We start from the raw sequence: 16938 nt of genomic DNA, 5'->3' as shown, positions 1-16938 counted from the left end.
CTGCCTTTGTTCCCATGTTATGGTCTAAGCTCAGAGAAGGAAAGCAGCCATTTTCTGTTGTGCAAAGTGAAACGCATACTAACGCTCTCAGTGAAGCTTCTGACCAGACTGACCTTGACCCTTTGCAGCAACAACAACAGGTACTTTGCATAACCCTGTAACGTGGCATTAACACCTGACTGCACTGTGTGGCAAACTGTCTGATTCAGGCCAGAGAGCTAGAAATACTAGAGTACTTTTATGGAGCTCAGGTGGTTTCACATTACCTACTCCCACAGGCCGCCATTGACGGAGCTGCGTCTGTTGAGCAGCGGGCTGAATCGCTCCGCGAGCTGTGTGAAACAGTGGCACCAGGTAAATCATCCTGCCTGGAGACAGAGCAGCTGAACAAGTCAGACGAAGCACAGGACAAACAAACCGGTGACACGGTTCTCCCAGCACACAGGTAAGGCAATGCTTTTCACAAAGCTAGCTTAAAATGTCGTGTATTTTTTTTTTTTTTTTGGTCGTGCTAAAGAGGCAGGTAGAACATCAAACTGCAGGAAGAACGTCACAAATTAAAATTTGGACTGAAATAAAACAAATTATTGTTGCATTAGAAAATTTAATTTATTTAATATTCAATGCACAGTATAAACTGCATCATTTAATTGAAGCAGTTGTCACTCTGTAATCCTTCAAATCTATTAATCTTAATGAGATGCCCGTTGCTCTGGTTCAAACTGAATGGGCCTGACCGCCTCCTGTTGAACATTTCTTAACCCAGCAGGGGACGGCAGCCTGGGGGAAACACCCCGCTGAGAGCGACTGGCGTGTCGGACGAAACACACCCGGGCAGCAGTCTGCGACGGACACAGAGCGCGGACAGCCCACAACAAGACCTCTCACCTGTGGCGGGCTCAGTGCCACTTCATGGTGATATCCTGCCACTGCGATCTCAGGATGTCCCGACAGGAAGAGAAGAGCAAGCGGCTCAGCAGAGAGGCTCTGGGTCGGGGAAAATTCAGAAGTCTTCACTTCGAGCCCCAGAACAGCGACTGAAGGCTCGTCTGCTGAACATCACAGAGAGCAACCAGCAAGCCCAAAGTCATATACAGGTATGATCGGATCACATGACTGCTTTTCTCATCTGCAAGTATTTTGGTGCTTTGTGTAATCATGTGATATGAAGTAAAAGTAATTTGAAAGAGCTTCTTAAATGGACAGTATGTGGTCAGGGTGGAGGTGGTGTCAGTGATCACTGACTAGTCCAGTTTTTTTTGTTTCTAACACTCACTGACTGTGATTTAGAAGATGTTTAATTTCATGCTTTAAGGTTTAAATCCTAATTCCTTTTTGTAAACATAACAAGAATGTTTTGTTGTTGTTTTTTTTGTTTTTTTTTAACAGTAGTTTGACATTTCAATCGAACAGTTAATGTATGTGAACCTGCCACACTTTTCTGAGTTGAAACCAAACTATAAAACACTTGACATGAATTATTTGCTTCTCAGAAAGGAGGAGAAAGCTTCACAGTTATAACTTGGATGCAGCCTATTTATTTTAAACCCTTAAATGTATGTTCCTCCACATTCTGAAAAAAAGGAGATGGGAGTTATGAGGTTGTCCAGGTTTCAAGCTCCTGTCTTTGATGTCTACCTGCGAGCCAGAGCTTCATTAGAATAAATGTGTTTTCCATTTTACCTAAAATGTTTGCCTATGCAGCTTTGAATTTTATATGAAGCAGGTTTTCAAAACACTTTATTTGTACCCGAGGGGCAATTTGCAGAGGCATGCTTTTGTGTTACCCTACCAGTAAACCAATAACCTTAAATACTATGTTGTGACTATAAACCAAATTATATTTGAATGTGGTTGCTGCACATGTTAATTAGCTTTAAATGAATCCTATTTACTTTATACATTCAGTTTAAAGTCGCCTTTCCTCTTCAGCAGTTTCATTGGCTGTGAGTGACACTTAGAAGCCACAGCACCAGCTGTAGGGCACTAATCCTCAGTAATTGGGTTGGCCGGCCGCTCCATCTTTTCCTCTGTTCTTCTGTCACTATGTAACTCTCCCATCTCCCAGGCGGTTGTCAGGGGTGACACTGTGGAGGCCAAGCAGGAGCCAGAGTGGACCGTCATCCCAGAGGCGGTCGCCCCACCACAGGAGGAGCACCCTTCTGAACAGGAAGTACTAGAAAGGTAAACTTTACAGAATGTTTCTGTTTTTTTTTTTAAGGAACTGGCAGCATGTGAAATAAAGTTTCAGCTAACAGAGGAACATACTCTAAAATTTAAATATATTTGGTTGCATTAAAGTCCTCTGGATAGGCAGTATCTTCTGACCGTGACGCCTTTATACATGTTTTTTTCATGCATCAATTTATTTTATGTCGCTGCTTGTCTGACCTGTTTTATCTCATTTAAACAGCCTAAACACATAAGTCTGCCACCTGCTTTTCAGTTTAATAAAATAAGAATAAAATTAACTTCGTATCACAGATTTCGCAGCAGGCTCTGTTCCCATGTAGTCTTTCAGTCTCTCGATGTTAACAATGTGTAAATCTTTCACTGTAGGTACAGGAAGGCCTGCTTGGTATTTAAGTCTCAACTCAAGAAGAATGAGCAACATTTGCTGGAGTTTATCCCAGAGCAAGTCACCATCTCTACTCTGCACAACCAAAGGAAGCAACTACAGGCAAGTGGAAGCATCACCTATGTTACTTCATCTCCTTTAGCAGTGCATTTTACAATTTATACCAATCTGACCTCGACACTGAGGAAGGGCTCAGACCAAAAAGCTCATGCGTTAAATAACATTTTACACGTAAGTCACAGTGTGCAGATTTCTCAGTTCATCTTTGTAAATATGTGTCTTCTCAACAGACTTTAAAACAGGTGACAGAGGCACAATGGTTTAAGTTTGAGCTCCAGTATGCCCACCTATCCCATTCCCCCCATCTGATGACCAGAGAAGACCGGAGTGAAGTGGAAAGAGACTGGGAGCAGCTGAGGCAGGAGTGGAGAGGCCAACAGATGTGCCTGCAGAACAGGTACAGTGCAGCTCTCAGATTGAATTAAAGGCGTTGACTAATCTCTTTAAATGACGCACTTTTGCAACACTTCTCCTCGTTGGTGATCTTTCAAAAAAAAAAAAAAAGAAAAAGTTAATTTACCTGTAAAAATCATAGGTGTTTTACCACAACTCACCATAACTAGGATTATTAGTTTCAGTCATGAACCACATCAGATATATTGGCAAACTCTGCAGAATATCATTTCCAAAGGACTGTAAATGTGAGATAAGATTAGTTTAAAGTTCCACCTTGACCTTGAAAACATTTAATTTTCAGGAGCTTTCAATCATATCACATCATCTTCATCAGTGGATGGAGTTTGCTCAGTTGTCATGGAAACATTAAAAAGAAGTTAACATTTCCATTTTCTTTGGGAATTTTCTTTTTTTTTTGTCTTGGAAACAAATATCTCACTTCAAGGTTCATTTAGTAGTTAATCTGGAGCTTTCAATCACATTACACGATCTTCATCAGCAGATACAATAAACATATTTTAGTACTATACCCAATAACAACTTATTCTAACAAGTAAAGTTGCTTTTACTTTGGATTGTGTCAGGATGACGTCTCTTGAGAACACGGCCGACCTGATGGAGTCTGCGGATGAGACGACGGCATTGATCACACAAAACCTTGACGGCATCATCCGACAGTCTATGGACATCTCCTCCTTCAACCTGACCGATCGTAGTCTGCAATCTGACTTAAAGGTACGTCATCTCTGCTTTGTTCAAACAATTAGCACTTTAATTCTGGGAGTGAAATAGGCAAACATTGGTATTAATCCCCGATATGTTACCCAGGAGATGGACGACAGGCTGCAGTCTGAAGTGAGAAAAATAACAAAACAAAGCAGTGAAGAGGAAAGACAACACCCAGAGGCCACATCCCTCCACCAGGCTCTCCACAACAGTGTCAGTCAGCTCAAGCAGCTCAGACAGCAGCTGGAGAAGGTTCAGTCAGCTGCCCAGGCTGTGGATCACTTCCTGGCCACAGTGAGGGAAGTCAAGGCCGAGATCCCAGCCCTGCTGGCAAAGCAGGACGACAGCAGGCAGCAAAATGAGGCGGACTGGGAGCAGGAGAGGCGTTCCTGGCAGGCAGAGATGCAGCAGAGGTTGCAGACGGCTGCGGACCAATGTGAAAGTGTTGACAGCAATTTAAAGGCAGCGGGAATGACTCTTACCATGGATGGTGCAACTGTTACGTGCCAGGATGTGGTGACATCGTTGTCCGAGCACGTTGCGGACGTGGAGAAAAAGCTGATGAGAGCCAGGAAAAGGGAGAGCAAAGATGGGATGAATCTAATGGGAAAGGAGCAAATGCAGAGGAATGAAGAGTTGAATCCCACGGAGATGCGTCAGACGAAGACTGGGGATGATTCACCACAGCTGGGGGGAATACAGGAGCAGGAGCATCCCAGTCCAACTGGGGCAGAAGAGGAGTCAGGGTTGGAGGCCCAAAGGAGGAGGCTGGATGGAGAGAATGACACAAAGGCCCAAAGGGAGGAAGAGCACAAGGCTCAAACATGGAGGTCTGAAGGGGATGGCAAGGTCCAGAGAAGAGGAAGCAGCCAGATTAAGAAAGAGGGAGAGGAGAAGGAGAGCTTGGTCCAGAGGAGAGCTGCCCTGTTAGGAGCACTGAGGGAGATGAGGGGAGCAGCTGAGCATCTGGGGCTGCAGGAGCTCACCCTGCCCGCTCTGCAGCAGAGGTACAGCACTGATCTGGATCAACAAATTACATTTTTTATTCATTGTAACCTCTCTATCGGAATATCAGATTGATGAAGTTTACCACATCAAGATAATGAAGACTGTGTTAAGTAACTAAAATAACTTGAAGATATCTTCCTATGAACAAACATCTAACACATAACAAACATTTGTGCACTGCATGTATCAACATGACACGACATCAAAACACAAAACATTACAGCTCAAGTCATCATTTTTTTCCCTCTCAAGCAGATCGAAAGTAGAAAAAAAATAATGGAGTGCATTAAATATCTGTTGTGCTTATGCTAAGTATGTGCATTGATGACCCAGCACACTAATGATAGTTTCATGCTCTTCAGGACACGAGCCTTGAAAGAGCTGGAAAGTCGTCTTTCTGGTCTCCTTTCTGAGCTGCAGCACATACAAGATGCATCTTCATCAGGATCCTGTGATGTGAGTCAGACCAGCGAGGTGGAGGACGTCCGGGAGGAGACGACAAAGGCTGTAACTGAACGGTAAAGACAAGAGGAGCAGTCACAAGCACAATGTCTGATTATTATTTAAGCCTCTTGTCTGTCATGCAGGTTGTGTTCATTTGCTGAGTTTTGGTTTGTGTACGTGTTGTGTTACGGATCACATGCAGGCTGGAGCAGTGTCGTGTCCTGACTGAGCTGCTGAAGAGGTTTCAGAGCGTTCGTGGTGAGCTGACTGGGACACTGCAGAGAGCAGAAAGCACCATCAGTGAACAAGCCTCCTACATGGGGAAAGACAACTTGCAGAGATTCCACACTAAGGTATAACACAAAGATTTTTGGAGAGACGTCAAATCATCCTTTTGTCTCTATTAGGTTGTTGGATCAGGGTCTTTGTGCTGACACCCAAATACAAGTGTGTGGGTGTGTTTGTGTGTGTTTGTGTGTGTATGTGTACACACTTTCTCAGGTTCAGGAAAGAAAAGCAGAGCTGAACAGCCTTGGGGACGGCATAGAGGAGGTCCGCAGTGTCTGCAGGCAGCTTCACTCTCACCTACGCCAGATACCAGAATGCACCATCGTCCCCTTTGAGAGCGAAGCTGATGCTCTGATGGACAGCTGGCTGGACGTGAGTTTAGTCACTTTATATATCACGGAAGAAACATTCTGTCAAACCTGTCATTGTAATTCAGGTTAAGAGGTTATAATAAACAATATTTTCATGCTAATTTCCTTGAGCTTTTCTTGCAGATTATTGTGTTACGAGTGCATTTCTCCACCATTAAACCCACTGTTATTAAAGCAGAATTTTTACCCTTTTGTTTTATGTGTAGATGATCCCATATATGTAAATGTAAATGATAACCTTGCAGATTTCAGAAAGGACAGATTCCCACCTTGAAAACATGCACCTTGGCCTCACTCTGTGGGATGGAGTCCTCCAGCTGGGAGCAGAGGTGGAGAGCTGGACTGAGAATAAACTAGCACTGTTTGCTCAGTCTCCTTCCTTTCAGTCAGAGGGTGACATCAAGACACTGCAGGTGAAACTGGGATCACTTTTATCGCTCTGTAACATACAGTTTCAGACTTCTCCGGGGTGTCTTATGGGAAGTTAAATGATCTCCAGGTTTCTACAGCTGCTTTGAGTAACGATAACCTCCCTCTCACTGTCTCCAGAAAGAGATTGTGGCCCAAGAGAAGAGTGTGCAGCGTTTCCAGCAGAGAACCACTGAGATTCAGTCCCTGCTTCAAAGCGCAGAGCCCCCGCTGGAGCTGCAGGTACAGCATGTAACTTTCAGTTTAGGGCGTGGGTGTTCCAGGCTGAAATAAAGCTGCTAGGATGGGCAGATGATGACGAACTCATTATTTGAATTGATGTGATGCTGCCATTACACACTTCACACTGCTGTTTGGGATTAAATCTGCATATATTCTTACGTGTTTGTCAGAGACACACGGACATGGAACCACAGTTTCTTGGTTAATTTTGTTTCATCTAGGTGGCGGAGACCCAGATGAGGAAGAAGATAGAGCAGCTGAAGGAGCTCGGCTCTGAAGCTGAGGATGTTTACAGGCAGATGGTGGCCGCTAAGGGACAAATCACTGCCAGGATGGCCGAGTGCTTCAACTCCCTCCAAAAGATTCAGGACTCCCTCCTCACTCTTGCTGGTTCAGATGTTGCAGCAGTCCTTGCAAAACTTAAAGTAAGTTCTGAGGTGAAGTTATTATAAGTATTATATGTGTTTTTATAAATATTTGTAATCATAGGTTTGTGTTTAATACATGTCTTAAGACCTTATCACCTTATCAGTTTAAAGTGGTGTTTGGACACCATGGGAATCTTTTTGCCCAAACACCCGGGAGTAGAGAGCTGAGAGACACAACAGCAAAAATAAGTGACTGAACAAATATAAACAAACATTCAATCACTCAGTCTAATTCAGTTTTTTGTGGTGTGTGTTAAAAAACAGCGAAAACGCTTGGAGAACCAAACTAGTATTTGTTTCAATTTCAGGCCAGGCCTTGACTCACTGTTTACTCAGCAAGTACACCTGTGGTGCCATGTGATACAGTTTCCAATAACAAAGAAGATCTTTGCTAAACAGGAGGTGTGGAATTTGACGTCTAAAATTCATCTTCAAACATTAGTGTGTTCTTGTAGTGATGGGGAACAGAGTCGGTCATCTTTGAGTTCTGGTTCCTGTGGATAGAGAACACTTGCTGATGTTTAGGAAACTGTTAGATTCATTTCAGTTTGTCAGTTTCTGTGGGGAGAGAATTTCCCATAATGACATCGGCTCAGTTTAGGCCAGTGGAGTGAACCTGCTGTATCCAACATGAGACAAGTATTTATTTTAATTATTGCCTAGTGCACTTTAAAGCCACTGTGTGTAGAATTATAAAATGTGTGACTTTGCCGCCCCCTCAGAGGTGTCACTAAAGACTATCCTAGACACAAATGCACATTGGAAACTCATTCATCTCAGACTGGGGTAAAACAAACAGACTACACCAGTTTTCATCATTGCTTCCTGTCTGTACAAATTCTGCAGAATAATTTGAAAGATGCTATAAAATTCAGCACAAAGTGGCTTTAAAGTCTGGACACTGGTAGCAGAGGGTTTAAAATGCTAAAACACTAACAGTAACTTCTTTCCTCTACAGGATCTGTGTCGGCAACTGCAGACCCAGGACGAGCAGGCAGAGAGTTTGCTGGAGGATCTGCGTGTCCTGACCTCCATAACAAGTCCAGATAGCCTAGAGAGTCTGTGTGCGGACGGGATTCAGCTGCAGGAGAAAGTGAGAAACGCCCATGACCTCTTCTCTGACGTGGAAGAACAGACTCAGAGGAATATCCAGGATCTTGACAGGTAAGAGAAGACACGCATAGAAGTTTAAATTTTGTTTTTCTATTCAGCTTCTAATGCAATGTGTACACGTTTACACATCTGAAGTGAAACGTTGTTTTCTGTCCTCTCAAATATTCGGATTGCATACACACATCATTCAACACAACACTTACACATTACCATAAGGGCACCAGAGAGCTGCTCAGCAGGTATTTCTAGTGTTTGTTCAGATGCTTGTGTGTTCAACAGCTGCTTGATCACTTGACTGTGTTCCAGTGGTGCCATCAGAGGATCTGCATAAAGTAACAAACAAACGAGCTGAACCTGAACTGAACATAGAGTAGCTAATGAGTCGGCATCAATCATGTAATCATTTGTCACGTTTGTGATTCTAGTGTTTAACCTCATTCAAACTTCTTTTTCAATAACCTTTTTATTAATTTCCTTTTTCTCTATCTCACCTTGGTTTAAAAGATAAGGTTAGCTGTTTGTTTTTGTCATCGTTAACAAATCCCATGAAAAGAAACCCAAGAATGATTTAGTTGCATTTTGCCTGTCAGTGTTTTCTGACTTCACCAGACTGTCTGTTGCACTCAGACCTAAATCTCTCTGTCCTAATTAAAGACATAAAACACAAATATAGATTTGCATTTGCATTTTAAGGTTGAATTTAATTTCCTCAAACAGCTGGACATTATAGTTTTTAGCAAATGTGACTCAAACAGGAGTGAACTGTGCATCTGTCAGAGATTCTCTTCAGCTGCAGGTTACTGCTCTGTTTAGTGAGCTAGTGAGTATTTACAGCAGCAGCACAGTGACTCAAAATAAACCACTGTGACCATGTTCATTGTAATGAAGGAACATGTCAGCCTGTGCACCAGTGTGGCTCCCTGATGTGTTTTTATAATGGAGGAAAATGACACAGAGGAATAAGATGTATGAAACTTTGGCTGCACAGTCAATACGTGTTAGCTGGATCAATTCATTGACCATAGTCTTGGTCTTTTCATGGGATTTGTGCCTGTGAATATAATTCACACAAACTGAGTACAAAGAGTCTTAGCGATACAGTTCAAACTCTGGAGATTAAAAACCGCGGGACAAGTTTAACTTGTTTTTCGTAAGTGTGTGTTGTGTTCTGTGGGAGAATCATTTCCTCACCTTGATGTCACTTTAATCTACAGTGTTTTGAGCTTGACCGTGTCATGCGCATGCCTGCATTCATGCTGCATGTGTGTGTTGTAGGCTGCAGCGGGAGAGCGAGCATTTGGAACAGTGGCTGCAGGCCGCTGAGGTAAAAGCAAGAAAGGGGGAGGATCTTAGTCTCCTGCAAGAGGAAGCACTTAAACAAAGGTAAAACTCCAGGTGAAGGCATGTTATGCCCTGTATACTATTTTTCAAATCTTGTAGAAATTATACAAATTAAGATTTCATATCCATGGGGCAATATACTTTATACTGTGTGTCTTTAAGTTATGACTTTATTTATTAACAACACAAAAATATAAAATAGTTTTAAGTGAGCAAACACTCCATATACAAGTCTGTCTGCACATGAATTTACACATTGTCTATCTTTTAAGTGGTCGCAGCAGATTTTCTCTCAGAAGATATATTATTAGGATGGTATTCCTGATTGCACCAATAATAATACAGAGGCAGATGTACTCAGTTAGACCCACAAAGCTAGAAAGGGGCAATAAAGTCAGTGCTAAATCTAATCTGATGTGTACACTTCAGTCAGGAATGAGGTAAAGACATGAACAGCAGATCTACGACTGAATAAAACACACGTGAACAACGTGCAGTTGTTCGGTGTTGTGATGTTGACTAATGCTGCCTAGATAAAGGAGGTTGTGTAGCCTGTTTTTCTCCAGAGGTGACTTGCTCATGCTGAACTACATGACTGTTACTTGCCACAGACACACACACTAGATAGACACACACTGTTTGGAGAGATAATGTCTGGAGAACACACTCACAGTAAGTAAGTAAAGACTTTACTAAGGTGCAACACACACACATGGCAGGAGAGGTACAAGCATGCACTTCAGGTTTTGCTGATGCAGAGACTCCCTTCATCTTTAAATATGTTGTTTCAGTTTGAAAGTTTGTTAATTAAATGTGAAGTCATTTTTTTATTTTTCCTATGGACTTTGACGGAGCCGCAAGTTTGTGACAGATTTTTCCTTTCTATTTATCTGTCACTTCAGTACATCCTTGGTAACCTTGTCCTGACAAAGACAAAGCTTCACTTTTGTCCCCTAATCAACATTTGAATGTGTGAATAAACTGTAGCTGAACACCAACTCCCTTTTCATTTCTCTTTTCTGCAGGGTGAGGACTGAGCTCCTCAGTCAGCTTGTGTCATCTTTACAAAGCAGCAGCCTTCAGCAGTCTGCGCTGGTGGAAGAAAGTAGCAAACTGCTGGAACGATCCCGCAACTTCCACACCAACATACTACATGGTGCCCAGGAGAAGCAGTGCTCTCTGAGCGGGGACCTGGAGGTGTTTCAGGTTTTGTTGAAGTCCACACGATCCTGGGTCGGAGATCTGAGACTACGTGTTGACTCCCCACTTGGTGAAAGACACGGTCTGCAGAGTCCTGTAGAGCAGAGACTTCACCATGCTCAAGTAAGGAAACTTCACTCACTCTGACTGAACAGCTCAGTGGGTCTACATACTTGGCAAATCATATCCTGCAACAAATCTGATCATGATTCATTTGATTTAAGACACAGCAAAGGTGTTTTCTAAGAGCGTGTACTTTTCAACTACTTTAGTCTGAATGACATCTGGGTTAAGTACCTGTATTTCATATAATTAATATTTTTATTTTGTTTCATATAGTTGTAAAAGGGAGTGTTTACAATAGTGTGTAAACTATTGTCTACATTTGTTCTTACTTGTTCCAAAATGGGGACAATCAAGCCAGTGTGTAGAACTGACGATATGATGACTGAAATTTTCTGTAACACTTATGTTACAGATTTGTCTGTTATACCGGGAGAATCATGGAGACGTTTTTGTCACTTTTCATGTTGCTGCATTCTGAATAAGTTATGCACAGATCTGTGAAAATATATATTTCAGGCTGTGGTAAGTGCAACCACAGATGGAGCCGCTCGCCTTGAGGAGCTCAGAGTTACTGGAAATAGTCTGAGCCACAGACTGAGTGATGGAGATGATCTGAAACAGGAAATTCAGGAAACCATTCAGAGAGTAGAGGAGCAGTGGAGGGACCTTCAGCAATCAGTTGAGCCTTATCACAGGTGAGTGGCTTTAATCAGTTAGATCATTTTAATCAATAAGAAAAATGCCAGTCCTGGGTTTGGACTTAATTATTTTGTCATTTGTGTGTCCTGGTGCTTTAGGGTTCTGCAGACTGATCCAGAGGTCACCTCCTCCCACCTGTCCAGACGACAGGAGGTCGGCTGCAAGGTGGAAGAGCTGCAGCGCCAAATTGCTCAGCTCCCCACCTTATTCCCCTGGCCTGGCACAGCTGAACGTAGACAAGCCTGCCTTCTAGCCCGTCAACTGTTGGATGAATCTAAATCCCTGCAGTTAACTCTTACCAGCCTGACTGAACAGAGGAGAGATCTGGCTGAGCGAACCAGTGACAACATCTGGGCAGATTCCTCCTGGGTTGAGCTGGACACCTACTGCCTATCACTGATGGCAGAGCTGACGGTAAAACTTTACTCTTCATTTTAAAGTGATGATCGTGGTTTAGCACAGTGATTCCCAACCAGGGGTACCTCAGGGGATACTCAGGTAAATGTAATAAACAGTTTAATTGAGCTAAAATTTAGCTAAAAGCAATGGACATATACAAAAAAATACAGTAGCTAGACAAAAATTATCGATAAACAATAGATAATCAGGCAAAAAAGTCAGGTTAAAGTAACGAATAAATGTTAAAATAATTAGTTCAGTTGTCAGTTCATCAAAAGGTAAAGGTAAGTCTAATAGTAAGTTGAAATGTGTCAGCTAACACAGATAGCTAAATAGCTGAACGGTCCAACTTCTGCCATTCAAAGCGACAGAAGTAGCACTGCAAACTGACTGAACCGACCTAAAAACTAACAATTCATCTGTATGAAACAAGATGTCCATTCTATTTAGCGTTAACATCCACATATGAGGCATTACAGGTTGGTCAGTGAAGGGATACTTGAGCTCATCTGATGGAGATGCAGTTATTATAATCACAGTAAGTATGTGTTCTTAAATATAAGTCCTCTGACTGTTTGTTTGGTTATCACTCAAATGTCTACAGGATGCGTGTTCCCGCCTCGAGGAAGGTGCAAGTAATGAGGAACATTTTGGCCACTTACTGCAGGACTGCCACCATAAATTGACAGCCCTGCAAGAAAGGATGACAGCTTGTCAAGCCCAGAAAGAAAGCTCAGCTGAACTGCCCACTGATGTACCAGCTCTGGAGGTGAGGTCCATTAAGTAAACTGACCTGGTGAATCATGTACAAGCTCTCATTACATTTTTATTTCACATTCCCTCTACATTAAAACCATGAAAAAGACATTTATGTGAAGGGAATGGAGAATTTTCTAATATTTAGCCACCTAGATTGTGTTTCTGTTTACAAGAACAAACAACATGTTCATGATCCAATCCCTCCACTTTTCAGGCTTTGCTACAAGAAGTAACAGACATGGAAAAAGACACTTTGCAACTTGTTACGCTGAAGGACTCTATCACAAACAGCTCCACGGTCGAGGCCCAAGCCAGCCTCTCCCAGCAAGTCAGCATCCTCCAAAACCACAAGAGGGCACTAGACAGCAGCATCAGAGAAAACCTGGCACTGCGCAAAAAAAACAACAACCAGAGAGATCAACAGGTGAAGGAAGAGGTCTCCTGTGTACAGACAGCTGTGAAAGACCTGGCTGCAAATGTTGGCAATCTGTGCGGGAACCTTGAAGTGCTGCCTGATATCAGCCAGCTCAGACAGGAGTGGTGTGCCATACAGGTAACATTAAAAGACCCGAGGTGAATAGGTTCGTGAAGGAATACATGCTGAATGAATACGTCTGTCTGTCCACCCTGTCCAGCATGAAATCTTAGACAGCTTACAGTATTTTTAATCACAGAAGCGTTTGTTTCTCTCCCAGGACTTTGATACCAGACTGACAGAGTTGGCTGCAAGAGTTTACAGGCTGCAGAATACTGGAGAGTCCAGCATCACACAAGACGTGCTTCCTGCAGATGTCACTTTGACTGTTGATGGAGTTGCTAAAGATGTTGACAGGTGCTTCACCTCACTCCTGGTTTCAAAACAGAAATGTTTTTTATCATAATTATTTACTTACAATTATTGTAACTAAATAACAGGTTCTTCAGCTTTATTTATTCTCCCAAATGAGGCTAAAGGTTTCAGCTCATAGAGGGGCTGATGAGGGAGTAAGAGGCTGATAGGAAAGTAATTTCTAATGTGTGGGTTAAAACCTATTCAAAGTTATGCCAGGAAAAGAAGTTGGGCGGACAGCAATGCTCTATTTGCAACAGAAAGTAAATGGAGTTGATGGGAAATGTGGTTTGACCTTTTGAAAAACACCTTCAGTATCAAAACCACTGCATTGAGATAGAGGCTACCTGTTTTTAAAAACAAAGAACCACAGTTTATTTGTAGATGCACTCTTGCCATATATTACTTTTTTCTAATCTTTTAAATATAGTAAGAACTAATTTCCTGCCTGTTTGTTCCCTCTCTTGTGTCCTAATTCTAGCCTCAGGTCCATTTTTCTACAAAGGAAGCAGGAGTGTGCAGAAAACACTGCTAACAGGGTGAGACAGGTCGTCAGGCGGCTGCAGCAGTGGAGCCAAACAGTACAAGCTGAACCATCATCGCCCAGTCAGGTAACACACATGTTTCTGTTTCATATAAAACACAATAATGTAGCCTACAGAGTCTGCTCTGTCACTGCCAATTAGATAAATTAAAAACTGAATTCTGAACAATAATAAGAAAAAGAAAACTCTTAAATTAAAGCATGCTGGGCTTCAACCGGCCCTTCATGTCTGTGGCTTTGAATTCGCAGAACAAGTTCAAGACAATAAGTAGTTCCCATAAATGCAGGACGTTAAAACGTTTAATCCTGTTTGAGCCTGCACTTTGTGTCATTACGAAGACTATTATCTTTTACCGTCTCTGGCTTTGGACAAAAACTTTTTCAACCCAGCAGGGGTTTTATGTCTCTAAAATGCCACAGGTCCGTCCTTTTATAAACTACTAGAATGAGAATACCCTCTGTGTGTCCTCTGTGTGGTACATGGTGAACATAATAGATAGATGAATCCTTCTGACTTTGGAGATCCGCTGACTTTTACTTTATTATCACATTGAGGTTGACATCTATGGTTTTGAGTGAAATGTCTCAATAACTATTAGATGGATTGCCATGAAATCTGATACACACATTCATGTTCCCCACAAGATAAACCATAATAACCTTTCATCTTTTCCAATTCTTTGGTTTATTACTTGCAAAACTAATGACTAATGACCCATCACCTTAACCAGCACTTTGTGTTAAGTGCTAATTACTTTGTGTTAATGCTTACTCACTAAGCTAAGATGCTGAACATGGTAAACCTTATTCCTGGTAAACATCAGCACGTTAGCTGTGTTATTGTGCGCGTGCTAGCCTTTAGTTTCAGTTACCATGCTGTGTCTGAGTGCAGCCTCACAGCCTCTTGAATGGTTGTAAAACTCCACACTGTTGGAGCGCTGGTTCTTGCAACACCACGAGGACAGGGCACTTTGTCGTATTCACCTCCTGTTGTATATGTGTCTGTGCTCTGGTAGGCGGCTCTGGATGAAGGTTTGCAGCTTCAACGATCTCTCCGTGGAGTGCTCTCAGAAAAAGATTTTCTTCTAAATACTTTGGGACCAAAAGTCTCAAAGAAACTGAAGAAAAAAGCTTCATACGCTCTGAATGAAAGCACACCTGCCCTCGAAACCCTTTCTAAATGCCTGGTGAGTTTCTTTTCAGTCGCTGAATCTCACAGCACAAAACAATGATGATGATAATGTTGTTTGTGTGGTTAAAACTTTTTGTCCATTTTCCTGGTTTTCATAGGCGAGTCAAGGTCATAGTGAAGTGGAATTTAACAACAAAGATTTGACATGTGAAACTGTTGAAGAAACTTTTAGAAGTGACGCACCACATTCAGCTTCACCAGAGGAGACTGTGGCCGTGTGTCCTTCAGCGTCTCCTTCCTCTCCTGCAACAGACGAGGAGAAGTCAGAAAGTGATCGGCATGACAGCAAAATCATAACCAAAGGCTTAGAAAAGCATCATCCTTCCACTCAGCTCCTCACGAACACTTTAGGAGCATGTAATGTGGAAGCTGATGCCACAAGAGAGGACGACGAAACATGTATATCTATGGAACAAGCGTGTGCTGCAGATAGCTTTATGCAAACAGCCAAAAAAGATGCCTTAGTACCAAATCAAGCACCAAGTGCAAAAATCCCAGATGTTTTCAAATCAGAAACTCAACAGGAATCACAACAGCTAACATCTTCTCCACCAAAAAACGATGATATTGTCGACATTCACGCAGATAGTATTCCTCAAAGCGAAGGGCACAGGACACTTTCTGGAAATAACACCGAGCCTTTAATGTCAAATACGGTGCAAACTCTCGACAAGAGTTTAATAGCTCAGCAAGAGAACTCTGAACCATTGCAGGAAGACACAACCTCAGTCCTGGACTCAAAACTATCAGCTATAGGCACAGACAACACCAAAAACATCAGTTCACCACATTTTATGACATCCCTGGAAACAAACCCTCACGACTTTCCACTTTCTAACACTGAAAATGTGTCAGAGACATTTAAGGCAATTACTGATGCTCAAGAACAAGAGAAACCCTGTGAGGACGTCAGTGTGACCCCAAAGAAAGCATTAACAGTCGTGCTGGACGTGCAGGAAAATGAAAACATTGGAGCCACCAGGGCAGATGTACCCGCATATTCAGACGGAGCAGAGCTAGAGCGGTGTGATGCAAAATTCACAGAGGCTGCAAACACAGGATTCCCTGAGAAGAAACCTGGACTGCAAACAACATTAATCAGTCCAGAATCAGACAAAACTGACTTGAAAAGCCTTCATTTAGCATCACAATCAAAGACTTTAAAACCAGTTACTGATGCTCAAGAAACAGGGAAATACTGTGAGGATATCAATGCGAGCCCAAAGAAAGTGTTTACAATAGTGTTGGACATGGAGTTTCCTCTGTACCAGCCACAGGACATGCAGCCAAGGGGAAATGTTGGAGCCAGCAGCCCAGATCCCTGTGGCACAAAGATCACAGAAGTTTCAAGGACAGGACTCCCTGAGAAAAAATCAGAATCGTTTTCAACATTAATCAGTCCTAAAGCAGAAGAAACAGACTTGAAAGGCCGTAGTTTTAAATCAAATGTGTCTCAAGTGGCAGACTCACTGTCAGAAAAGCCCTTAGCGTCAAAGATGGTGCAATCTACAAGTGCCAAATTATCATGCAAAGAAAAGTCAGAAACCCATGAATTAATGCACAATGATGTGTTGAATTCCTCCAAATCATGTTGCGCTGTTACTGAGTGTCAGCTCACTGGCACTCATGCAGCAGAAACAACATTTCCCAATGTCAAACAAGGGGAGGTGACAGGTTCCTGTCACACTGAGAAGCAAACAATGAGCTCAGTCTTATGCGCTGTGGAAAGTTCAGCGCAAACTGGAGGTGCCTTAACTACAACTCACATACCTGCCGGTGACAATAAACAGGTAATGGTTGCTGACGCTGCAGAGAGCACAGGTACGGGATATGCAGAGACGGCAGA

The 16938-nt window shown here is 42.5% G+C and overlaps 1 protein-coding gene across 1 annotated transcript in view; it reads left to right on the top strand.

The window, feature by feature from the left end:
- Positions 1-16938, top strand: part of LOC111237092 (nesprin-1-like) — a 72961-nt gene that overhangs the window by 3952 nt on the left and 52071 nt on the right. Inside the window, exons 7-28 of the mRNA XM_022766062.1 lie at positions 210-445; positions 770-1097; positions 2069-2184; positions 2560-2680; positions 2869-3035; positions 3619-3769; positions 3863-4590; positions 5131-5286; positions 5415-5565; positions 5714-5872; positions 6117-6284; positions 6421-6522; positions 6744-6947; positions 7909-8114; positions 10430-10727; positions 11187-11365; positions 11468-11783; positions 12742-13080; positions 13223-13359; positions 13838-13967; positions 14917-14932; positions 15948-16435. Of these exons, the coding sequence (XP_022621783.1) occupies positions 210-445; positions 770-1097; positions 2069-2184; positions 2560-2680; positions 2869-3035; positions 3619-3769; positions 3863-4590; positions 5131-5286; positions 5415-5565; positions 5714-5872; positions 6117-6284; positions 6421-6522; positions 6744-6947; positions 7909-8114; positions 10430-10727; positions 11187-11365; positions 11468-11783; positions 12742-13080; positions 13223-13359; positions 13838-13967; positions 14917-14932; positions 15948-16435 (4896 nt within the window). The remainder of the gene's footprint in view (positions 1-209; positions 446-769; positions 1098-2068; positions 2185-2559; positions 2681-2868; positions 3036-3618; positions 3770-3862; positions 4591-5130; positions 5287-5414; positions 5566-5713; positions 5873-6116; positions 6285-6420; positions 6523-6743; positions 6948-7908; positions 8115-10429; positions 10728-11186; positions 11366-11467; positions 11784-12741; positions 13081-13222; positions 13360-13837; positions 13968-14916; positions 14933-15947; positions 16436-16938) is intronic.

The sequence above is a fragment of the Seriola dumerili genome, unplaced genomic scaffold (assembly GCF_002260705.1).
Source record: "Seriola dumerili isolate Sdu_G_001 unplaced genomic scaffold, Sdu_1.0 BDQW01000025.1, whole genome shotgun sequence".
In the NCBI taxonomy this organism is placed as follows: domain Eukaryota; kingdom Metazoa; phylum Chordata; class Actinopteri; order Carangiformes; family Carangidae; genus Seriola; species Seriola dumerili.
Note: the sequence above shows the minus strand (reverse complement) of the source record. Positions and strands in the feature narration are given on the sequence as shown.